This window comes from Pocillopora damicornis, chromosome 11 (genome assembly GCF_964200805.1).
Source record: "Pocillopora damicornis chromosome 11, jaPocDami1.2, whole genome shotgun sequence".
NCBI lineage: Eukaryota > Metazoa > Cnidaria > Anthozoa > Scleractinia > Pocilloporidae > Pocillopora > Pocillopora damicornis.
Window position 1 is genome coordinate 10,926,585 of NC_142680.1, and position 27,924 is coordinate 10,954,508.

The window sequence follows — 27,924 nt, forward strand, 5'->3', positions numbered from 1 at the left end:
ATTGACAAGAAATTTAGCACTAAATCCTTATGAATGACAACAGTGAACACTGCAATGATAATAATAACAATATAAATGAAGCTACTAAAGTAACATAGACATTTGCAATAATAATCATAGGGATTGTATGATAATGATAACGATAACGATGATGATCCTGATGATAATAATGAGTGAGAAAACGATAATGATAATAGTAATGAAGCTGCGATGTAATGCTAATGCTAATTTTGGACAAGGTCAATTTACCAAGATGTAGATTAAACATCAAAGGCAATTGGCAGGACTTAGCCTTTTTAATATGGGGTCCAACTATGATTAGACTTTGGACCATCCATGATGTCTATATTTCAATTAAAGTTACCCTATGTAATTAAAACTCAGACGCACTGATTTTACCATCTGTATGTTACCTTCGTAGCAGCTGGACATTTTGTTACATTCCCTTAAGTGTGCTCTGCTCCCATTACAATGCTCCCCGCCATATGCTGGTTCTGGATTGGAACATTCTCTAAACCTTATCTGTATGCCACTGACTGTTTTAGTGCAGATACTCCAAGGACTCCATTCATTCCAACCACCATTGACTAACAATGTTTCAAGAACAAGCCGTTAAGAAACAACTTTAAAACTTTAAATTTCGTCTTTGCAATCCACCCCCATGAGCTACATTGCAGTTGTCCCATGCTCCCCAGGATGACAAGCCATCATCAACTATCATCGTATCAGAGGTTAACATGATTAACTGGTTAAATATGTTATAAAATAAAGAACGGCCCGCGGATATTGCAAATTGCTTGCATATATATATTGCTAATTCATTCAACATTTTGACCGTTTAAAATAAGAATAAGGAATGAAAGGAACTTTACAAAATCTAAATACCAGCATATGTTAGAAACCTTACAGCTACTAAACATTGATATCTACATTGATATTGCAAATTGCATGCGTATATAATGCCGATTCATTCATCCTTTTGAATGAAGAAAATAAAGATAAGGCATGAACAGAACTTTAACAAATCTAAATAGCAGCATATGGTAAAAACCTTGCAACTACTAAACATTGATATCTAAAAAACTATGTAAATTAAATTAAAGGTGCATAGAGCACCTGGAACCAGCAAAATTAACAATCAAAATGATAAAAGATTGTTGGTTTAACACTGATTACACACTCTCACCTGGACAATGATTTGTGTTGCAAGATTGGCTCATGCCCCTATGTCCCTGGCACTGATTTCCGCCCCGCCATGGGGGAGGATTTGTACAGCTGCGCACTCGGCTGTGCGATCCACCACCGCAAGTTAGGCTACACCTATCCCATGACCCCCAGGATGACCAGCCACCGTCAACTATATTCGTAAGAGAACTTTTAATGATTGGCCAGTTAAAGCGGCTTTAAATAGAAGAACTGCCTACCAATATTGCAAATTGCATGCACAAAACATTGCCTATTCATTCGAGTTTTTTACTACATCAAATTAAAATAACTATAAGAATTCATGAGTTATAACCATTGTAACTTATGGCTGGTATTTTCCACGCTCACTTGGGTGCTATGGAGAATACGCATACTGATGTTAGTATGTGAAAGGTTAAAGAATGATGATTGTGATACATGTACAGACAATTTCAGCCTTTTTTCAGGACTTAAATATCAATAATAAATATAGTGTGATATAGTGTGAAGAAAGGTCATTTTTCTTATACCGATGATGATAGTATTTTATAATCGTTTTTTGATCTGATTCCACTCTGGTCAGATAGCATCAATATGAAAGGAAATTACCTTCTTAATGTACTGTAAAAGTAGTGACTTTTGCACAAAAAATATATATAGAGAACTTAAATGTTAATAATAGATATAATGTGATATATAATGGTAATTGAACTGAGTGGAGTGCAGTTTGGGCTGAAATCCTATGTGTGATTTCAAAATCGAACGAGCGCACAGCGCGAGTTTGATTTAAAATCATAAGTATGATTTCAGACCAAAATTGCACGGCACAAGGTTCAATTACCACTTCATTACATCCATTTTGAAATCGCCCCAGTACAGGACTTGGTCAGTTCAAATATTTTATTGATGCAGTACTGAGCTAGTTTGAAATTAAATTCATCCATTTTTGGGGGGGAAAAACGAGAGTTTTCGACACAATGGTTGCAAAATGTGCCACATGATACTCTTTGTCTTTCATTTTCCTGCAATTACATTGGTTACTTGAAACAAGCCTTGGAATCTGATTGGTTGTTTTGCTTTCAGCGTAGCCTCATCATTGGCTGGGAAAATGATGCGATTTAAAGCAAAAAAGGTGCGATTCGTCAATAAATCGCACCAATTAGAGCCAATCAGATTACAGGGACCACCAGTGATTTCAAAATGGGTGTAATAAAGTATGAAAAAAGGAAATTTTCTCATATCAATAATGACTATTTTAAAATCCCTGTTGATCTGTCCCTTGTGATCGGCTCTCATGGACGTGATAACTTTATAGGTTTGATCAATTATGAGGATGTCTTTAGACTTGATCGATACTGCATATAACGGTAGCTATTTCACCATATCTTCATCAAAAAGAACAAGCCAAGTTCCCGTTAACAATTATGTAAAGTATGGAGACACTTACCAGCTGATTTTTTCCACAAAATCCACATAAAAGGTAAAGAGATAGTATTATTTGTTAAAAAAAGTAATCATCAGAGAAGTTGATTAAATTCATTCTTATATTTACGAGCTAGGATAATCTATGATAGAATTCTTAATAAAAGGAGGGGGATTCAAGTAATCAATATATGAAAAGAATTCTCTTAAAAGAAACTATTCGGTCAAAGAAAGTAATTTTGTGAGGGATTGATTTTGTTCATTCTCAAATTCAAGAGTTGGCAGAATCCTTGATACAGGACTTAAATAATAATGATAAATATAATGCGAGGAAAAGTCATTTTTCTTATATTAATAATTGTATTCACTGATGATCAGTCCTTTTTGATGGGCTCTCATGGGCGTGATACCTCTAAAGGATTGAACAAATATGAGGACGTCTTTAGACTTGATCGATACTGCATAAAATGGTAGCTATTTCACCATACCCTCATCAAAACGAACAAGCCAAGTTCTCGTTAACCATTAAGTAAAGTATGAAGGTACTTACAATCTGATTTGTTCCACAAAATCAACATGAAAAGTAAAGAGATAGTAGTATTTGTTAAAAAAAAAGTAATCACCAGAAACGTTGATTTCATTCATTCTTATATTTAAGATTTTGGAGAATCTATGATAGAATTTTTAATAAAAGGAGAGGGATTCAAGTAATCAATATATGACAAGAATTCTCTTAAAAGAAACTATTCGGTCAATGAAAGTAATTTTGTGAGGGATTAATTAAATTCATTCTCAAATTCAAGAGTTGGCAGAATCCTTGATACAGGACTTAAATAATAATGATAAATATAATGCGAGGAAAAGTCATTTTTCTTATATTAATAATAGTATTATTTTGAAATCACTGATGATCAGTACTTTTAGGTGGGCTCTCATGGGCGTGATACCTTTAAAGGATTGAACAGATATGAGGATGTCTTTAGACTTGATCGATACTGCATATAACGGTAGCTATTTCACCATATCTTCATCAAAAAGAACAAGCCAAGTTCTCGTTAACCATTAAATAAAGTATGAAGATACTTACCACCTGATTTGTTCCACAAAATCAACATGAAAAGTAAAGAGATAGTATTATTTGTTAAAAATAATAATAAAATAATATCGTCATCAAAAAGAACAGGCCAAGTTCATGGGCGTGATACCTTTAAAGGATTGAACAGATATGAGGATGTCTTTAGACTTGATCGATACTGCATATAACGGTAGCTATTTCACCATATCTTCATCAAAACGAACAAGCCAAGTTCTCGTTAACTATTAAGTAAAGTATGAAGACGCTAACAACCTGATTTGTTCCACAAAATCAATATAACAAGTAAAGAGATAACATTATTTGTTAAAAAAGGAATCATCTGAAAAGTTAGTTTAATTCATTCTGAAATTGAAGGGTAATGAGAATCCTTGATCGAATTCTCAATTAAAGTAAGGAGATTTAATTTAAAAAAAACCCTAATTTCAAAGTAAAATGATAATAATATAATAATAATAATGATAATATGATAATATATAATGTGATATAATGTAAAGAAAAAGTCATTTTTATTATATCAATGAGGATAGTATTTTAAAATCATTGGTGATCCATGCCATCTGATTGGCTCTCACGGTCATGATGAACATCATATGATGGATAAATTATGAGGATGTGATTAGAACTTAATCAAGTAATCATCTGAAAAGTTAATTTAATTCATTGTGATATTGAAGAGTTAGCAGAATCCTTGAAAGAGTTCTCAATCAAAGTAAGGAGATTCAAATAAAGACAACAACAACCTTAATTTGATAGTAAAATGAAATCACCACACTACGGGATGCTCACTAAATATTATGTCAACAGTTAATGTAAATCAGCAAAACAGCTAGGCTCATATTTCAAACCGATTTCATTCTGGTCAGATAGCACTAATATGAAAGAAAATCAGTTTCTTTTGGTATGATTAAAGTGGTCATGCTCCCGCACCAAAGAATATCTCATGCACTTAAATGAAAATAATAAATACAATGTAGTAAAATGTAAAGAAAAGTCATTTTTATTATATCGATAAGGATGGTATTCTAAATTATTGGTGATCCATGCCATCTGATCGGCTCCCATGGACATGATGAACTTCATAACATGGATTAATTATGAGCATGCGAGTGGAACTTAATCAATACTGCATATTACAATAGTTACTGCAACATACCCTCATGAAAAGGAACAAGTCACATTGTCATTAGCTATTAAGTTTCTTTTGGTAGGATTAAAGTGGTCATGTTCCCGCACCAAAGAATATATATATAATAGTGATATAATGTAAAGGAAAGTCATTCTTATTATATCCATAAGGATAGTATTTTGAAAACAATGGTGATCTATGCCATCTGATTGGCTCTCATGGACATGATGAATATCATAAGATGGAAAAATTACGAGGTAATCGATACTGCATACTACGGTAGTTACTCCACCATATCCTCATGAAAGGGAACAAATCACATTCTCATTAACCATTAAGTAAAGTATGAACATACTTACAATCTGATTTGTTCCACAAAATCCACATGAAAAGGAATGAGATAGCATTATTTTTTAAAGAAAAGTAATCATCTGAAGAGTCAATTTATTCAATTCTATATTGAAGAGTTAGCAGAATCCTTGATAGAGTTCTATATCAAAGAAAGGAACTTCCATTAAAGAAAGAAAACCTTAATTTGAAAGTAGAATGAAATCACCACACTGAGGGAGACTCATTAAATATCATGTCAACGATTAGTGTAAAGCAGCAAAACAGCCAGGCTGATATTTTAAACCCATTTATTCGGTCAGATGGCATTAATATGAAAGGAAATCAGGTTTTTTGGGTATGATTGAAGTGGTTGCGTTCCCGTACCAAAGAATACATCAGGGACTTAAATCACAATAATAAATATTATGACATATTATGTAAAGAAAAGTCATTTCTATCATATCAATAAGGATAATATTTTGAGATCACTGGTGATCCATGCCATCTGATTGGCTCTCATGGACATGATGAACATTATAAGATGGAATAATTATGAGGATGTGAGTAGAAACTAACGAATACTGCTTATTACGGTAGTTACTGCACCATATTTTCATGAAAAGGAACAAGTCGCATTCTCATTAATCATTACATAAAGTATGAAGATACTTACGACCTGATTTGTTCCACAAAATCCACATGAAAAGTAATGAGATAGTATTACTTTTTAAAGAAAATTAATCACCTGAAAAGTCAATTTATTTATTTCTATATTGAAGAGGTAGCAGAATCCTGGATAGACTTCTCAATCAAGGAGAGGAAATTCCATTAAAAAAAAGAAACCTTAATTTCAAAGTAAAATGAAATTACCACACTAAGGGATTCTCATTAAATATCATCTCAACGATTAGAGTAAAGCAGCAAAACAGCCAGGCTGATATTTTAAACACATTTTATTCCGGTCAGATAGCATTAATATGAGAAGAAATCAGGTTTTTTTGGTATGATTAAAGTGGTTGCGTTCCCGCACCAAAGAATATATCAGGGACTTAAATAATAATAATTATTATAAAATATTATGTAAAAAAAAAGTCATCTTTATTATATCAATAAGGATAGTATTTTGAGATCACTGGTGATCCATGCCATCTGATTGGCTCTTATTGACATGAAGAACATCATAAGACGGAATAATTATGAGGACGGGATTAGAACTTAATCAATACTGCATATTACTGTAGTTACTGCACCATATCCTCATGAAAAGGAACAAGTCACATTCTCATTAATCATTAAGTAAAGTATGAAGATACTTACAGCCTGATTTGTGGCACAAAATCCACATGAAAAGTAATGAGATAGTATTATTTTTTAAAGAAAAGTAATCATCTGAAAAGTTAATTTATTTATTTCTATATCGAAGAGTTACCAGAATCCCTGATAGACTTCTCAATCAAAGAAAGGGGATTCCATTAAAGAGAAAAAGCTTAATTTGAAAGTAAAATGAAATCACCACACTAAGGGATGCTCATTAAATATCATGTCAAGGAGTAGTTTAAAGCAGCACAACAGTCAGGCTGGTATTTTAAACCCATTTTATTCTCGTCAGATAGGATTAATATGAAAGGAAATCAGGTTTTTTTGTATGATTAAAGTGGTTGCGTTCCCACAAAGAATATATCCGGGACTTAAATGATAATAATAAATATTATGAGATATTATGTTAAGAAAAGTCATTTTTATTCTATCAATAAGAATAGTATTTTGAGATCACTGGTGATCCATTTTATCTGATTGGCTCTCGTGGACATGATGAACATCATAAGATAGAATAATTATGAGGACGTGATTAGAACTTAATCAATAGTGAATAATACGGTAGTTACAGCACCATATCCTCATGAAAAGCAACAAGTCACATTCTCATTAACCATTGAGGAAACTATGAAGATACTTACCATCTGATTTGTTCCACAAAATCCACATGAAAAGTAATGAGATAGTAGTATTTTTTTTAAGAAAAGTTATAATCTGAAAAGTCAATTTATTTATTTCCATATTGAAGAGTTAGCAGAATCCTTGAAAGGCTTCTCAAAGCAAGGAGATTTCATTAAAGCAAAAAAACCTTAATTTGAAAGTAAAATGAAATCACCACACTAAGGGATGCTCATTAAATATCATGTAAACGATTAGTGTAAAGCAGCAAAACAGCCAGGCTGATATTTTAAACCCATTTTATTCCGGTCAGATGGCATTAACATGAAAGGAAATCAGGTTTTTTTCGTATGATTAAAGTGGTTGCGTTCCCGCACCAAAGAATATATCAGGGACTTAAATGATAATAATAAATATTATGACATATTATGTAAAGAAAAGTCATTTGTATTATATCAATAAGGATAGTATTTTGAGATCACTGGTGATCCATGCCATCTGATTGGCTCTCATGGACATCATAAACATCATAAGATGGAATAATTATGAGGACGTCATGAGAACTTAACGAATACTGCATATTGCGGTAGTTACAGCACCATATCCTCATGAAAAGGAACAAGTCTTATTCTCATTAACCATTAAGTAAAGTATGAAGATACTTACGACCTGATTTGTTCCACAAAATCCACATGAAAAGTAATGAGATAGTAGTATTTTTTAAAGAAAAGTAATCATCTAAAAAGTCAATTTATTCATTTCTATATTGAAGAGGTAGCAGAATCCTGGATAGACTTCTCAATCAAGGAGAGGAAATTCCATTAAAAAAAAGAAACCTTAATTTCAAAGTAAAATGAAATTACCACACTAAGGGATTCTCATTAAATATCATCTCAACGATTAGAGTAAAGCAGCAAAACAGCCAGGCTGATATTTTAAACACATTTTATTCCGGTCAGATAGCATTAATATGAGAAGAAATCAGGTTTTTTTGGTATGATTAAAGTGGTTGCGTTCCCGCACCAAAGAATATATCAGGGACTTAAATAATAATAATTATTATGAGATATTAAAAAAAAAAGTCATCTTTATTATATCAATAAGGATAGTATTTTGAGATCACTGGTGATCCATGCCATCTGATTGGCTCTTATTGACATGGAGAACATCATAAGACGGAATAATTATGAGGACGGGATTAGAACTTAATCAATACTGCATATTACTGTAGTTACTGCACCATATCTTCATAAAAAGGAACAAGTCACATTCTCATTAATCATTAAGTAAAGTATGAAGATACTTACAGCCTGATTTGTTGCACAAAATCCACATGAAAAGTAATGAGATAGTAGTATTTTTTAAAGAAAAAAAATCATCTGAAAAGTCAATTTATTTATTTCTATATTGAAGAGTTAGCAGAATCTTTGAGAGAATTCTCAATCAAAGAAAGGAGATTCCATTAAAGAAAGAAAACCCTAATTTGAAAGTAAAATGAAGTCACCACACTAAGGGATGCTCATTAAATCCCATGTCAAGATAGTGTAAAGCAGCTAAACAGCCAGGCTGATATTTTAAACCTATTTTATTCCGGTGAGATAACATTAATATGAAAGGAAATCAGTTTTTTTTCGTATGATTAAAGTGGTTGCGTTCCCGCACCATATAATATATCAGGGACTTAAATGATAATAATAAATATTATGACATATTATGTAAAGAATGCCATCTGATTGGCTGTCATGGACATGATGAAAATCATAAGATGGAATAATTATGAGGACGTGATTAGAACTTAATCAATGCTGGATATTACGGTAGTAACTGCACCATATCCTCATGAAAGGGAATAAGTCACATTCTCATTAACCATTAAGGAAACTATGAAGATACTTACTAACTGATTTGTTCCACAAATCCACATGAAAAGTAATGAGATAGTATTATTTTTTTACGAAAAGTTATCATCGGAAAATTCAATTTATTTATTTCCATATTGAAGAGTTAGCAGAATCCTTGAAAGACTTCTTAATCAAAGAAAGGAGATTCCATTAAAGAAAGAAAACGTTAATTTGAAAGTAAAATGAAGTCACCACACTGAGGGATGCTCATTAAATCCCATGACAACGATAGTGTAAAGCAGCTAAACAGCCAGGCTGATATTTTAAACCTATTTTATTCCGGTCAGATAACATTAATTTGAAAGGAAATCAGGTTTTTTTCGTATGATTAAAGTGGTTGCATTCCCTCACCAAAGGATATATCAGGGACTTAAATGATATTAATAAATATTATGTGATATTATGTAAAGAAAAGTAATTTTTATTCTATCAATAAGAATAGTATTTTGAGATCACTGGTGATCCATGCCATCTGATTGGCTCTCATGCACATGATGAACATCATAAGATGGAATAATTATGAGGACGTGATTATAACTTATCAATAGTGCATAATACAGTAGTTACAGTACCATATCCTCATGAAAAAGAACAAGTCACATTCTCATTAACCATTAAGGAAACTATGAAGATACTTACAATCTGATTTGTTCCACAAAATTCACATGAAAGGTAATGAGATAGTAGTATTTTTTTAGGAAAAGGTATCATCTTAAAAGTCAATTTATTTATTTCTATATTGAAGAGTTAGCAGAATCCTTGATAGACTTCTCAATCAAAGAAAGGAGATTTCATTAAAGAAAGAAAACCTTAATTTGAAAGTAAAATGAAGTCACCACACTGAGGGATGTCCATTAAATCCCATGTCAAGACAGTGTAAAGCAGCTAAACAGCCAGGCTGATATTTTAAACCTATTTTATTCCGGTTAGATAACATTAATATGAAAGGAAATCAGGTTTTTTTCGTATGATTAAAGTGGTTGCATTCCCGCACCGAAGAATATATCAGGGAATTAAATGATATTAATAAATATTATGTGATATTATGTAAAGAAAAGTAATTTTTATTCTATCAATAAGAATAGTATTTTGAGATCACTGGTGATCCATGCCATCTGATTGGCTTTCATGGACACGATGAACATCATAAGATGGAATAATTATGAGGACATGATTAGAACTTAATCAATAGTGCATAATACAGTAGTTACAGCACCATATCGTCATGAAAAGGAACAAGTCACATTCTCATTAACCATTAAGGAAACTATGAAGATACTTACCACCTGATTTGTTCCACAAAATCCACATGAAAAGTAATGATATAGTAGTATTTTTTTAGGAAAAGGTATCATCTTAAAAGTCAATTTATTTATTTCCATATTGAAGAGTTAGCAGAATCCTTGAAAGACTTCTCAATCAAAGAGATTTCATTAAAGAGAAAAAACCTTAATTTGAAAGTAAAATGAAATAACCACACTGAGGGAGACTCATTAAATATCATGTGAACGATCAGTGTATAGCAGCAAAACAACCAGGCTGATATTTTAAACCCATTTTATTTGGTCAGATGGCATTAATATGAAAGGAAATCAGGTTTTTTGGGTATAATTGAAATGGTTGCATTCCCGTACCAAAGAATATATCAGGGACTTAAATCACAATAATAAATATTATGACATATTATGTAAAGAAAAGTCATTTTTATTATATCAATAAGAATAATATTTTAAGATCACTGGTGATCCATGCCATCTGATTGGCTCTCATGGACATGATGAACATTATAAGATGGAATAATTATAAAGACGTGATTAGAACTTAATCAATACTGGATATTACGGTAGTTACTTCACCATATCTTCATGGAAAAGGAACAAGTCACACTCTCATTAACCATAGAGTAAAGCATGAAGACACTTACAGCCTGATTTGTTGCACAAAATCCACATGAAAAGTAATGAGATAGTATTATTTTTTAAAGAAAAGTAATCAACTGAAAAGTTAATTTATTCATTTCTATATTGAAGAGTTACCAGAATCTCTGATAGACTTCCCAATGAAAGAAAGGGGATTACATTTAAGAAAAAAAGCTTAATTTGAAAGTAAAATGAAATCACCACACTAAGGGATGCTCATTAAATATCATGTCAAGGAGTAGTTTAAAGCAGCACAACAGTCAGGCTGGTATTTTAAACCCATTTTGTTCTGGTCAGATAGCATTAATATGAAAGGAAATCAGGGTTTTTTTGTATGATTAAAGTGGTTGCGTTCCCACAAAGAATATATCCGGGACTTAAATGATAATAATAAATATTATGAGATATTATGTTAAGAAAAGTCATTTTTATTCTATCAATAAGAATAGTATTTTAAAATCACTGGTGATCCACGTCATCTGATTGGCTCTCGTGGACATGATAAACATCATAAGATAGAATAATTATGAGGACGTGATTAGAACTTAATCAATAGTGCATAATACGGTAGTTACAGCACCATATCCTCATGAAAAGGAACAAGTCACATTCTCATTAACCATTAAGAAAACTATGAAGATACTTACCATCTGATTTGTTCCACAAAATCCACATGAAAAGTAATGAGATAGTATTATTTTTTTACGAAAAGTTATCATCGGAAAAGTCAATTTCTTTATTTCCATATTGAAGAGTTAGCAGAATCCTTGAAAGACTTCTCAATCAAAGAAAGGAGATTCCATTAAGGAAAGAAAACCTTAATTTAAAAGTAAAATGAAATCACCACACTATAGGATGCTCATTAAATATCATGTGAACAATTAGTGTAAAGCAACAAAACAGCAAGGCTGATATTTTAAACCCATTTTATTCCGGTCAGATTGCATTAATATGAACGGAAAACCGGTTTTTTTTCTTATGTTTAAAGTGGTTGCGTTCCCGCACCAAAGAATATATTAGGGACTTAAATGATAATAATAAATATTATGACATATTATGTAAAGAAAAGTCATTTTTATTATATCAATAAGAATAGTATTTTGAGATCACTGGTGATCCATGCCATCTAATTGGCTGTCATGGACATCATGAACATCATAAGATGGAATAATTATGAGGACGTCATGAGAACTTAACGAATACTGCATATTGCGGTAGTTACTGCACCATATCCTCATGAAAAGAAACAAGTCACATTCTCATTAACCATTAAGTAAAGTATGAAGATGCTTACCACCTGATTTGTTCCACAAAATCCACATGAAAATTAATGAGATAGTAGTATTTTTTTAAGAAAAGTTATCGTCTGAAAAGTCAATTTATTCATTTCTATATTGAAGAGGTAGCAGAATCCTGGAGAGACTTCTCAATCAAGGAGAGGAAATTCCATTAAAAAAAAGAAACCTTAATTTCAAAGTAAAATGAAATTACCACACTAAGGGATTCTCATTAAATATCATCTCAACGATTAGAGTAAAGCAGTAAAACAGCCAGGCTGATATTTTAAACCCATTTCATTCCGGTCAGATAGCATTAATATGAAAAGAAATCAGGTTTCTTTGGTATGATTAAAGTGGTTGCATTCCCGCACCAAAGAATATATTAGGGACTTAAATAATAATAATTATTATGAGATATTATGTAAAAAAAAGTCATCTTTATTATATCAATAAGGATAGTATTTTGAGATCACTGGTGATCCATGCCATCTGATTGGCTCTTATTGACATGAAGAACATCATAAGACGGATAATTATGAGGACGGGATTAGAACTTAATCAATACTGCATATTACTGCAGTTACTGCACCATATCCTCATAAAAAGGAACAAGTCACATTCTTATTAATCATTAAGTAAAGTATGAAGATACTTACAGTCTGATTTGTTGCACAAAATCCACATGAAAAGTAATGAGATAGTATTATTTTTTAAAGAACAAAAATCATCTGAAAAGTCAATTTATTTATTTCTATATTGAAGAGTTAGCAGAATCCTTGAGAGAATTCTCAATCAAAGAAAGGAGATTTCATTAAAGAAAAAAAACCTTAATTTCAAAGTACAATGAAATCACCACACTAAGGGATGCTCATTAAATATCATGTCAAGGATTAGTGTAGAGCAGCAAAACAGCCAGGCTGATATTTTAAACCTATTCTATTCCGGTCAGACAGCATTAATATGAAAGGAAATCAGGTGTTCTTCGTATGATTAAAGTGGTTGCGTTCCCGCACCATAGAATATATCAGGGACTTGAATGATAGTAATAAATATTATGACATATTATGTAAAGAAAAGTCATTTTTATTATATCAATAAGGATATTATTTTGAAATCACTGGTGATCCATGCCATCTGATTGGCTGTCATGGACATGATGAACATCATAAGATGGAATAATTATGAGGACGTGATTAGAACTTAATCAATACTGGATATTACGGTAGTAACTGCACCATATCCTCATGAAAGGGAACAAGTCACATTCTCATTAACCATTAAGGAAACTATGAAGATACTTACAAGCTGTTTTGTTCCACAAAATCCACATGAAAAGTAATGAGATAGTAGTATTTTTTTAAGAAAAGTTATCATCTGAAAAGTCAATTTTTTTATTTCCATATTGAAGAGTTAGCAGAATCCTTGAAAGACTTCTCAATCAAAGAAAGGAGATTCCATTAAAGAAAGAAAACCTTTATTTGAAAGTAAAATGAAGTCACCACGCTGAGGGACGCTCATTAAATCCCATGTCAACGATAGTGAAAAGCAGCTAAACAGCCAGGCTGATATTTTAAACCTTTTTTATTCCCTTCAGATAACATTAATATGAAAGGAAATCAGGTTTTCTTCGTATGATTAAAGTGGTTGCGTTCCTGCACCAAAGAATATATCAGGGACTCAAATGATATTAATAAATATTATGAGATATTATGTAAAGAAAAGTCATTTTATTCTATCAATAAGAATAGTATTTTGGGATCACTGGTGATCCATGCCATCTGATTGGCTCTCGTGGACACGATGAACATCATCAGATGGAATAATTATGAGGACGCGATAAGAACTTAATCAATAGTGCATAATACGGTAGTTACAGCACCATATCCTCATGAAAAGGAATATGTCACATTCTCATTAACCATTAAGGAAACTATGAAGATACTTACCACCTGATTTGTTCCACAAAATCAACATGAAAAGTAATGATATGGTACTATTATTTTTTTTAAGAAAAGTTATCATCTGAAAAGTCAATTTATTCATTTCTATATTGAGGAGTTAGCAGAATCCTTGATAGACTTCTCAATCGTATGATTAAAGTGGTTGTGTTCCCGCGCCAAAGAATATATCAGGGACTTAAATGATATTAATAAATATTATGAGATATTATGTAAAGAAAAGTTATTTTTATTCTATCAATAAGAATAGTATTTTGAGATCACTGGTGATCCATTCCATCTGATTGGCCCTCATGGACAAGATGAACATCATAAGATGGAATAATTATGAGGATGTGAGTAGAAACTAACGAATACTGCTTATTACGGTAGTTACTGCACCATATTTTCATGAAAAGGAACAAGTCGCATTCTCATTAATCATTACATAAAGTATGAAGATACTTACGACCTGATTTGTTCCACAAAATCCACATGGAAAGTAATGAGATAGTATTACTTTTTAAAGAAAATTAATCACCTGAAAAGTCAATTTATTCATTTCTATATTGAAGAGTTAGCAGAATCCTTGATAGACTTCTCAATCAAAGAAAGAAGATTCCATTAAAGAAAAAAAACCTTAATTTGAGAGTAAAATGAAATCACCACACTAAGGGATTCTCATTAAATATCATGTCAAAGATTAGTGGAAAGCAGCAAAACAGCCAGGCTGATATTTTAAACCTATTTTATTCCGGTCAGATAGCATTAATATGAAAGGAAATCAGGTTTTTTTGGTATGATTAAAGTGGTTGCGTTCCCGCACTAAAGAATATATCAGAGACTTAAGTGATAATAATAAATATTATGAGATATTATGTAAAGAGGAGTCATTTTTATTATATCAATAAGGATAGTATTTTGAAATCACTGGTGATCCATGCCATCTGATTGGCTCTCATGGACACGATGAACATCAATACTGCTTATTACGGTAGTTATTGCACCATATCCTCATATAATGGAACAAATCACATTCTCATTAACCATTAAGTAAAGTATGAAGATACTTACAAGCTGATTCGTTCCACAAAATCCACATGAAAAGTAAAGAGATATTATTTATTAAAAAGAAGTGATCATCTGAAAAGTTAATTTAACTTATTCTGATATTGAAGAGTTAGCAAGATCCTTGATAGAGTTCTCAATCAAATTAAGGAGATGCAATTTAGAAAAAACAACAACCTCAATTTGAAAGTATGATGAAATTACCACACTAAGGGATGCTCATTAAATATCATGTCAATAAGTTACTGTAAATGAGGAAAACAGACAAGCTTATATTTTAAAGCAATTTTATTCCGGTCAGATAGTATTTATATGAAAGGAAATCAGGATTTTTTGGTATGATTAAAGTGGTTGCGTTCCTGCACCAAAGAATATATCAGAGACTTAAATGATAGTAATAAATATTATGAGATATTATGTAAAGAAGAGTCATTTTCATTATATCAATAAGGATAGTATTTGAAATCACTGGTGATCCATGCCCTCTGATTGGCTCTCATGGACATGATGAACATCAATACTGCTTATTACGGTAGTTATTGCACCATATCCTCATATAATGGAACAAGTCACATTCGCATTAACCATTAAGTAAAGTATGAAGATACTTACGAGCTGATTCGTTCCACAAAATGCACATGAAAAGTAAAGAGATATTATTATTTATTAAAAAGAAGTGATTATCTGAAAAGTTAATTTAACTTATTCTGATATTGAAGAGTTAGCAGAATAAAATAATAAATGCAATGTGATATAATATAAAGAAAATTCATTTTTATTAAATCAATAAGGATAGTATTTTGTTATCACTGGTGATCCATGCCATCTGATTGGCTGTCATGGATATCATGAACATCATAAGATGGAATAGTTATGAGGACGTCATGAGAACTTAATAAATACTGCATATTGCGGTAGTTACTGCACCATATCCTCATGAAAAGGAACAAGTCACATTCTCATTAACCATTAAGTAAAGTATGAAGATACTTACCACCTGATTTGTTCCACAAAATCCACATGAAAAGTAATGAGATAGTAGTATTTTTTTAAGAAAAGTTATCATCTGAAAAGTCAATTTATTCATTTCTATATTGAAGAGGCAGCAGAATCCTGGATAGACTTCTCAATCAAGGAGAGGAAATTCCATTAAAAAGAGGAAACCTTAATTTCAAAGTAAAATGAAATTACCACACAAAAAGATTCTCATTAAATATCATCTCAACGATTAGAGTAAAGCAGCAAAACAGCCAGGCTGATATTTTAAACACATTTTATTCCGGTCAGATAGCATTAATATGAAAAGAAATCAGGTTTTTTTGGTATGATTAAAGTGGATCCGTTCCCGCACCAAATAATATATCAGGGACAAAAATAATAATAGTTATTATGAGATATTATGTAAAAAAAAGTCATCTTTATTATATCAATAAGGATAGTATTTGGAGATCACTGATGATCCATGCCATCTGATTGGCTCTTATTGACATGAAGAACATAATAAGACGGAATAATTATGAGGACGGGATTAGAACTTAATCAATACTGCATATTACTGTAGTTACTGCACCATATCCTCATGAAAAGGAACAAGTCACATTCTCATTAATCATTAAGTTAAGTATGAAGATACTTACAGACTGATTTGTTGCATAAAATCCACATGAAAAGTAATGAGATAGTATTATTTTTTAAAGAACAAAAATCATCTGAAAAGTCAATTTATTTATTTCTATATTGAAGAGTTAGTAGAATCCTTGAGAGAATTCTCAATCAAAGAAAGGAGATTCCATTAACGAAAAAAAACCTCAATTTCAAAGTACAATGAAATCACCACACTAAGGGATGCTCATTAAATATCATGTCAAGGATTAGTGTAGAGCAGCAAAACAGCCAGGCTGATATTTTAAACCTATTCTATTCCGGTCAGACAGCATTAATATGAAAGGAAATCAGGTGTTCTTCGTATGATTAAAGTGGTTGCGTTCCCGCACCATAGAATATATCAGGGACTTAAATGATAGTAATAAATATTATGACATATTATGTAAAGAAAAGTCATTTTTATTATATCAATAAGGATATTATTTTGAAATCACTGGTGATCCATGCCATCTGATTGGCTGTCATGGACATGATGAACATCATAAGATGGAATAATTATGAGGACGTGATTAGAACTTAATCAATACTGGATATTACGGTAGTAACTGCACCATATCCTCATGAAAGGGAACAAGTCACATTCTCATTAACCATTAAGGAAACTATGAAGATACTTACAACCTGATTTGTTCCACAAAGTCCACATGAAAAGTAATGAGATAGTAGTATTTTTTTAAGAAAAGTTATCATCTGAAAAGTCAATTTTTTTATTTCCATATTGAAGAGTTAGCAGAATCCTTGAAAGACTTCACAATCAAAGAAAGGAGATTACATTAAAGAAAGAAAACGTTAATTTGAAAGTAAAATGAAGTCACCACGATGAGGGATGCTCATTAAATCCCATGTCAACGATAGTGTAAAGCAGCTAAACAGCCAGGCTGATATTGTAAACCTATATTAAGAAAAGTTATCATCTGAAAAGTCAATTTATTCATTTCTATATTGAGGAGTTACCAGAATCGTATGATTAAAGTGGTTGCGTTCCCGCACCAAAGAATATATCAGGGACTTAAATGATATTAATAAATATTATGAGATATTATGTAAAGAAAAGTTATTTTTATTCTATCAATAAGGATAGTATTTTGAGATCACTGGTGATCCATTCCATCTGATTGGCCCTCATGGACACGATGAACATCATAAGATGGAATAATTATGAGGATGTGAGTAGAAACTAACGAATACTGCTTATTACGGTAGTTACTGCACCATATTTTCATGAAAAGGAACAAGTCGCATTCTCATTAATCATTACATAAAGTATGAAGATACTTACGACCTGATTTGTTCCACAAAATCCACATGGAAAGTAATGAGATAGTATTACTTTTTAAAGAAAATTAATCACCTGAAAAGTCAATTTATTCATTTCTATATTGAAGAGTTAGCAGAATCCTTGATAGACTTCTCAATCAAAGAAAAAAGATTCCATTAAAGAAAAAAAACCTTAATTTGAGAGTAAAATGAAATCACCACACTAAGGGATTCTCATTAAATATCATGTCAACGATTAGTGGAAAGCAGCAAAACAGCCAGGCTGATATTTTAAACCTATTTTATTCCGGTCAGATAGCATTAATATGAAAGGAAATCAGGTTTTTTTTGGTATGATTAAAGTGGTTGCGTTCCCGCACTAAAGAATATATCAGAGACTTAAGTGATAATAATAAATATTATGAGATATTATGTAAAGAGGAGTCATTTTTATTATATCAATAAGGATAGTATTTTGAAATCACTGGTGATCCATGCCATCTGATTGGCTCTCATGGACACGATGAACATCAATACTGCTTATTACGGTAGTTATTGCACCATATCCTCATATAATGGAACAAATCACATTCTCATTAACCATTAAGTAAAGTATGAAGATACTTACAAGCTGATTCGTTCCACAAAATCCACATGAAAAGTAAAGAGATATTATTTATTAAAAAGAAGTGATCATCTGAAAAGTTAATTTAACTTATTCTAATATTGAAGAGTTAGCAGGATCCTTGATAGAGTTCTCAATCAAATTAAGGAGATGCAATTTAGAAAAAACAACAACCTCAATTTGAAAGTATGATGAAATCACCACACTAAGGGATGCTCATTAAATATCATATCAATAAATTACTGTAAATCACCAAAACAGACAGGCTTATATTTTAAAGCAATTTTATTCCGGTCAGACAGCATTAATATGAAAGGAAATCAGGTGTTCTTCGTATGATTAAAGTGGTTGCGTTCCCGCACCATAGAATATATCAGGGACTTAAATGATAGTAATAAATATTATGACATATTATGTAAAGAAAAGTCATTTTTATTATATCAATAAGGATATTATTTTGAAATCACTGGTGATCCATGCCATCTGATTGGCTGTCATGGACATGATGAACATCATAAGATGGAATAATTATGAGGACGTGATTAGAACTTAATCAATACTGGATATTACGGTAGTAACTGCACCATATCCTCATGAAAGGGAACAAGTCACATTCTCATTAACCATTAAGGAAACTATGAAGATACTTACAAGCTGTTTTGTTTCACAAAGTCCACATGAAAAGTAATGAGATAGTAGTATTTTTTTAAGAAAAGTTATCATCTGAAAAGTCAATTTTTTTATTTCCATATTGAAGAGTTAGCAGAATCCTTGAAAGACTTCTCAATCAAAGAAAGGAGATTCCATTAAAGAAAGAAAACCTTAATTTGAAAATAAAATGAAGTCACCACGCTGAGGGATGCTCATTAAATCCCATGTCAACGATAGTGTAAAGCAGCTAAACAGCCAGGCTGATATTTTAAACCTATTTTATTCCGGTCAGATAACATTAATATGAAAGGAAATCAGGTTTTTTTCGTATGATTAAAGTGGTTGCATTCCCGCACCAAAGAATATATCAGGGACTTAAATGATATTAATAAATATTATGAGATATTATGTAAAGAAAAGTCATTTTTATTCTATCAATAAGAATAGTATTTTGAGATCACTGGTGATCCATGCCATCTGATTTGCTCTCATGGACATGATGAACATCATAAGATGGATTAATTAATCAGGATAATTAATCATCCGCATGAAAAAGGAAAAGGATTTTATTAATTATTAAAAGAAAGTAATCATCTGAAAAGTTGATTTAATTCATTCTCATGTTCAAGAGTTAGCAGAATCCTTGATACAGGACTTAAATGAGAATAACAAATATAATGTGAAGAAAAGTCGTTTTTTTTATATTAATAATGGTATTATTTTGAAATCACTGATGATCTGTCCTGGTTCTCATGGGCGTGATAACTCTATAGGATTGATCAATTATGAGGATCGATAATGCACATAACGGTAGTTATTGCACCACATCCTCATGAAAAGGAACAAGTCACAATCTCATTAACCATTAAGTAAAGTATGAAGACACACACTGATTAGTTCCACAAAATCCACATAAAAAGAAAAAGGAAATTATTAATTATTAAAAGAAAGTAATCATCTGGGAGAATTAATTTTATTCATTCTTTTTTTGAAGAGTTAGGAGAATCTTTGATAGAATTCTTGATAAAAGTAAGGAGATTCAAGTTATCAATATAAGAAAAGAGTCATCTTAAAAGTTATGATTCGGTCAAAGTTTAGATTTGCTAATAAAAGTACTGTCTCTGTGAGTTTGATAAAAACATTCATATGAAGATAATAAGATCATTCCTATCAAACACGGGATAACAGCACGCAGACACGTAAGGAGGAGAAAAACATGAAACTTTTTAATGAAGAAAAGAATCATCTTGGAAGTTGTTTCAATCTGTTTGTTCATCGAGTCGTCAGGCAGATTCCTTGATAAAGGACTGTCTCTGATTTTTATAAGAGTATAAATCCATATGAATTATTTATATTATTTGAATTTTGATCAATTCTGTCAGTAATTAATGTCAGTAATCCTATCTATTAAAAGAAAAAAGCCAAGTGCATGCATTGCTAACTAACAGCGAGTAAAATAATTAAGACACTTACATCCTGATTTGTTTATAAATTTCCACGGGAAAAGAAAGAAAATGTGATAATTATTAGTAAAAACAATAATTTTCAAAGTTGAACTTACCTCACTCTAATCTTAACTTTTTACATTTTTGAATGAATTATTGCTCCCTGATTCGTTCAGAGACGTTCATTATCAGGAATTTCAGTTATTGCAGTTGTCATTTATTTGAAATAAGGGCTGAGAATTCTTGTCAGCGATAAATAAATTATAATTGCATTTTCAGAGTGAAACAATTAAGTTTCCTCACCACTATATTGTGACGATAGATTTTCGCGCACTAAACTGGACTTCGCAGGAAACGTACAAAACGGGGGAAATTAACTCGGTAGAGACCACTCGGCTTACGAAAACGGAAACTCGTCACGATTTCCTGGTACACGGAGATCTACTTCAAACGAGCTTACGCGGATGTCAAGGATGAGAGAGCGTTTTGGTTCCACAGCAGACTTTATTCGTACAGCACTCTAACATACATCATGCCAGATTCAAAACTAAACTTGTAATCGGTACGCTGTGTGTATGTAATCGAAAAAATTTTACAAGGTACTTGCTTAAATATGAACTGGTGTGAGGTTCCATTGTTCTCTAAATCTACCATATTTGAACAGTGTAACAAAAGAAGCCGAAAATGTTTCTTTGAAGTTAAACGAAAGCTACTTAAATATTCCATCTGTCTCCACGACGCAAAGAATCTCAAAATTAAAAGGACGGATACAATAAAATCGAGGCCATTAAAAATAGGAAAATTAGGGGAGAATTCACAGCTCTGGTATAGAAAATATACCTATCTTAATAACGGTAAAGCAGATTGGGAAATAAAAGTGGAAAAGTAATAAAAAGTTTCTGCTTGTCTATGCAAGGTTGGTGTGGACACTATCGTATGAAAGGAAATTAAAATTACGAGTATAAACTCAGCTGCCAACTACTATGGGAACCAATTTTTCCAGAAAGACCATTAACAATTATATTTATCTAAAATTTCACTAGTAATGAACAACAAAAGTACCGACATGCAGATGCATAATGAAAGCAAGAACCAAGCAAAAATCTCTTAGTTTACTACTCAAAAGCTACGGTGGTTTTTTATGTTTTTTTTTTTAATTTAGTGGAATGAAAGAACTTGAATGAGCTCGAATAAATCGGAAGTGGTTAAATGTGAAAAGTTTACGAATAAATATGTGCCAAACAAACACACGGAAAAATCAGTAAATTTTTCCGTAACATTCCTCCCACCTTAAATCGAGACCTCCTGGTCGAGAAAAACTCTTAGAAAACGTTCAGGTCATAATGACCATTGAACTTAGCATTCTTATAACCGATAAATCATTCTCGAATTCAAACAACATTTCTCTTCTTGTATGCCCTTATGTCGTATTTCTTACTGTGCGTAACCTTCTATTTACGAAGTAGTTGTTAACCAACTTCTTTGAAGAATTTTAAAATAACATGTTAACAATCGTCTTGATCCTATCATACTTCCTGGTCAACAGCTAAGTTGTACTCTCTACTTGTTGCTTAAGTCAGTCATGGGTCTGAGGATAAGTAGTCTTCTTAGGTGCATCATGAACTTAGGCATTTCCATTCCTGGAGGTGCTTCTTGATATTGATCAAATCCCTCGGTAGATTCCATTCTGTAATCAATTTTGGCTGGAGTATCAGAAAGATCACCTTGGTGCTAAACCTTCTTTTGTGACACCTGTGCGAAGGACGGCAGTGGTTTTTGAATAACAGAACTAAAATTACCATTTGCGTCGGTGTGAAATGTTGAAGATAGGGACACAGCGATAAGCACTAATATCAATAGCGACTGACTTAGTGCAACTTCTTTGTTCTTTGGATAACGGGAAGGCAAATTTCCTGCAGGAGGCTGCACTGAACCTTCACTGGTAGAGGCGTGTCCATTCGCTTTGACATTCTTTCCTTGGGGTATAAATGTTCCTGTCAAAGACACTGAGGCTGAACATGCTTGCTCTTGTTGATTTGCTGATTCTTTTAGAGTAACGGTGTTGTTATCGAGGTCAATCATAGCTCTGTTTACTTGGGGGAATCGCGACCAAGGATGGCGTCATAAGCGAGGTTCTGCACGACCTGGAATTCACAAGGGAATTGACTTTCCTTAAGATATAACGGCAAGATAATTGTTCTTCGCAGTAGGTTGTCTTTCCTAGTCTGAACTGCAGGAAAGGGAACGTGACCGTAGATCTCTTTTAAAACTTCTTCTTTTATAGCTGAAACGCTTACACCAGTATCCAACACTAGACGAACAGGTTTTCCTGCCATTTTGCCTTTGGTGATCAGGTTGGTAGGGTACGTGTCTGCTTCATTTACGAGGGGTAGCTGGACACTTAACTGATTTGGCATTTGTAACTTTCTTGGCTTCTGGTTTGAATTTCTTGGCTTTCTACCTTGGTCACTGGTTCGTGTCGGTTTCATCTTCTGTAGTAAATTAGGGTTGTTTGAGGCGTTTCCTGACTCTAGAGTTGTGATACAGTCCCCTCAGCATCCGATAGGTTCTTTTCTTCGTAAGTGGAAGATTCTTCTGGTTGATGGTAAGTTGGTTGGATAGCACGATGTAGGATCTGTCTCTCCTTCCGGAAACCGTCATTAGATTGGTTGCAGTTGTAGTAATAATGAATATGGCTACGGCGTCCACATCGATAACATACCGGTTTAGTCTTGAAACTGTACTTCCTCCATTTAAAACTGACTTCCTGTTTAGGCTGTATATTCCAGAAGATTCCATCTAGCTTCATTCCAAGCTTGTTAATTTGCTCTTGCATGTCAAACATCTTAAAGTCTGTGTCTGGGAAGTTGCGAGGAACAGGATAAGGGCTGAGATTGTCTCTGTCTTCAAAGCATCTACTGGATCTGATAACTGATAGTCGGGGGTTTTTCCGTAAACTGGGTAATTTTCCGTCAAATAGGTCTCTGATGGACTGTTCACCAATGGCAGACATGTTCGCTCTGGTGTCTACAAGTAGCCCTGAGTCTTTCTAATTCAACTGGGCGGTAACCGTGAGAACACTTGATCTTGGCTCATCGGACGTGATGTTTCATTGGTCAGCGGTAGCTTCAATAGATTCACATGGCGTCTGGTCAGGAGCCAGGACACTGGGTGGCGAATTTTCCTCACATCCGGCGGAAATACTTGGTTGTGATAACACGGAAGGGTCTGCAACTGAGATGATTGATTTAGGTTCACATCCGAAGGAAGTGCTAAGGGGTGGCAGAGAGGGATCTGGGACTGCGATGACTGATTCAGGTTCACATCCGGCGAAACTTCTAAGGGGTGGCAGAAAAGGATCTGGAACTGAGATGACTGATTCAGGTTCACATCCGGCGGAAATGCAAGGTGATGGGAGAGAGGGGTCTGGAAGTGGGTTAACTGCCGCTGCACTCTCGGAGTTTACAATAGCGTCGGCATCATTTTCAACCATTGTTCTCGTAGAACACACCAGACTCTTAAACTGCTCTGGAGTAGCTCTAGTAGATTCACATTTCACTTAGCATTTAGGATTCGTTTTCTTCTTGGGTTTTATTTTCTTCCTTTCTGGACTTTCACTCGTGCCCAGTCGACGGCTGGTCATCCCTAAGTTGGCTCTCGTTCCCAGGCTTCCTGGCGACGTACTGCCAGGATACTCAGTGTTGGGTTTGAGAGTGTAGTCATTTGCATAAGCGTCCTGAACTATTTGCTGGCAAGCGCCCAGTGGTCGTTTTAGAGCTGAAAAAATCACGTCTATTGGCTCTGTTCCTTGCACTTTGTAGTATCTGGCTGCTTCTGCGTAGAATTGCAGCCCGTTTTGGACCTGTTGATGGAGTTCTTCATCGGCTTGGGAGTCACGCTCACCGGAGTCCAGTTCGAGAAACTCGCGTGCGATCTGTGGGAACATATCTTCTTTTACCGGAGCCAGAGGGTTGGGCTCATGATATTGACCATCCATGGCGGCCAAACGAGACTTCTTGGATTTACAGAGGGTAATTTGTCTCTTCGTTGTGGCTGATTATAACCGGAGCGTGGAGGATAACTTCCGCTTTCTTGACGATGTTGGTAGTTTGGCTGGTACCGCTCAAAATTCTGACTTGGTTCACGTGGAGACCTCTGATTACAATTTTGCTGTACATGACCAAATCGCCCACACGAGTAACAAATAGACCGTCGTTCTCGTGTGCGCTGTCTTGGCGGTTCTTCAAGGATTGATTTCTCCTGGCCAGGTCATTTATTCGAGCATCCATGCGTCGGAAGAATTCTTCCAACTTAGCTTCCACGCGTTGGATTTCATGTTTATAATCCGGAGTCCCCCGTCTCTCTGGTTCTGAGTAAGCTGAGAGGGGCGCGACGGACTGCTTTGGCGAGTCCCCAGAGGAACCTTGGGCCTTGGTCAAGAGTTCATTCAACTTGGAGAAAAGAGTCAGTTCTTTTGGGTCATCAGACCTCTTTCCATTGTTGTTTGCTAACAGGGCTTTGAGCTTAGCTAAAACGAGTCTTCACTCTGTGCAGTGTTCTTGTGGGATTGTTCAATTATGGCTGAAACTCCCTGGTCTGATGCGGAAGACTCCCGATTAGTTGGACTGGTATTAGATGGTGACTTCAATTATCTTTCCTGCAGGACAATCCGTGATATGTCGTCTTCGCGTCGCTCGGATAAGGATTGCTGGATTGAGTTAATCAACTGGGTTGTGTCTTCTGCGGCAGCATATGACTTAGGTTCTTTCTTTAGTACTCGGCTTGGATGTCAGGTCTGAGGCCCTGAATCAAATAACTTAATTTATCTTCGTCGCGTAATTTTTCAATCAATTTGTTCAATTTGAACCCTGGCGTCTAACTGAAAGTTCCTGTCGTAACCTTAATGAGCAATGTGCTGGCGAAAACCTCTCTTTCAAGGCATTACTCAAGCATCTGAAGGAGCTTTGTACATCGCTTGGAAGATTGTAGTAATATAACTCAGCTGGGCCTGGAGATGTAGAGCTAACTGGATGGCTGCTTGATCGCTTTCTGGATTGACTTTTCTGTTGGTTAAATAAAGTTTAAAACGCTGGAGCCGTCGATCTAAGTTTTCGTTCTCCTAGCCATGGAACAGTGTAGGCTTCGCCAAGGCTGGTTCAGTTACAGCTGCCCCTTCCATTGCTGTTTGAAATTGTCTACACATTTGTTGCTGGATATCCATAACTTGTCTTCGGAAATCACTCATTTCGTCAGAGTTCATTTGCATATCGTGTCGAGTGTTGATGTCTTCGTCGCTCAACGGGTTGCTTCGCTCGAATTCATCAGGTTCTTCGCACACACCTTCGTTTGCGACAGCGTTTTCGGCAGAAAATTCTTCAATAGCTTCTGATTCTGTCTCGCTTGTTTCGTCTTCAGAGTCACTACTCAAATTGGACTCGAAACGTAATCGCTTTCGTGGTTTTGTTTGTTTTGGTTTTATGTAATGTATGCTTCTTCGTACCAACGCGTCAAAATTCGCTGGTGAATTAATTAACTAGAAAAGTCTTCTTTGTAGTGATCCTTCGATCTCGAACAACAAAAGTACCGACATGCAGATATGAAAGCAAGAACGAAGCAAAAATCTCTTAGTTTACTACTCAAAAGCTACGGTGGTTTTTTATGTTTTTTTTTTTTTATTATTATTATTATTTACCAGAATGAAAGAACTTGAATGAGCTCGAATAAATTGGAAATGGCTAAATGTGAAAAGTTTACGGATGAATATGTTCCAAACAAACACACGGAAAAATCAGTAAATTTTCCCGTAACAATATTTCTAGGTGAGATTTTGCTGATATTGAATTTCGTTCTAATTGGACCGCTAGTGATTTTTGTGGACTGTGAGTGATGTTACCAACGGCGAAGCTGCAAGTGATATTTAGTTGGAAGTTGTCCTAAATACCCTGCGGAAACCATGCTATTTATCATTTGATAAAGGGGGTCAGTTTCCAAAGAAACTGGGTTGCCGTTTTGGTGAGGTTGATAACGTAAATCGGCCACCGCAAAGAGTTTCAAAGCTGACTTTCGAGCGCTAGCCCTTCTTCACAGAGAATGGAGGAATTGTGGGTTGCGTGTGTGTTTATATGCAGGAAATGGATAAACAAGAATACATTAGTTGAATGAAGAGCATTCGTTGATACTGCGGGGATTAAGAGTTCCGAGTTGAAAGATAAATAATTGTTCAAGAGTTTTGCGGCTTTCGAAACTGCTTAGTTGTAAGGAAGGTCGCAGACTGCCCTGTGCTCACTCGTCATTCCCACGGTATCAGCGAACACTCTTCATTCACCTAATTTATTCTTGTTTTTCTCGTCACCATGTTCCCATTAATAACCTAGTTCCATTTTCTGAATATAAACTCACACACAACCCACAATTCTTCTTATAAACTTAGTTTATAACGTAAATTGGCCACCTTAAAGAGTTTCCTCAGCTTGAGGCATCTAATAATGTATGTATGTAGGCCATAAGAACAAAGTGTAAACATACCTAAGCATTGTACTCCAAATGACATCACTAACAGGAAAACAATTCGTGACTGAGGCATCCCTTCAGGAAAATAAAATTATTTTTAAAATTAGTATCAATGAAAAACGGTAATCTCATTAGTTTATCCTGTATATGTGGTATTAAACAAGCGTGAGGTCACGAGGGCTAGATATTGGCCGAGTTCCTTTCTTGCGCTTTCATGGACGAGACTAAGTCGAGGTCAATAACACGGAAAAAAGAATGAGGCTGATATACAGCCATTTAGACCGAACAAGCTTAGTCAATAGCGGATTTATGATACAACAAAGAGATCATCGATTTATTAAGAATCAACACTCATTCATTTCGAAAGACTGGAAAGGAAGTCCCCTGTGTTTGTAGCAAATAAACCTACGAGAATCGTTTAAGTTTATCATTTATGTTGTCTTGTTTTTTTACTGTCTTTTGTCGCTTTTTGCGACCTTGTCGCCGGTATTGTCCAAACATTAAGAAATTTGTTTGTCAAAGTAATTTTTTTCTTGCGCTGAATCAAAATGGGAAATTCTCTGCGAACAAGA

The 27,924-nt window shown here is 33.9% G+C and overlaps 1 protein-coding gene across 1 annotated transcript in view; it reads right to left on the minus strand.

Annotated features, from left to right (window-relative positions):
* LOC149037478 (fibroblast growth factor receptor 1-A-like) overlaps positions 1 to 27,924 on the minus strand; it is an 83,661-nt gene that overhangs the window by 13,272 nt on the left and 42,465 nt on the right. Inside the window, exons 2-3 of the mRNA XM_089187846.1 lie at positions 1,187 to 1,357; positions 414 to 587 (exon numbers count right to left, since the gene is read on the minus strand). Of these exons, the coding sequence (XP_089043972.1) occupies positions 414 to 587; positions 1,187 to 1,357 (345 nt within the window). The remainder of the gene's footprint in view (positions 1 to 413; positions 588 to 1,186; positions 1,358 to 27,924) is intronic.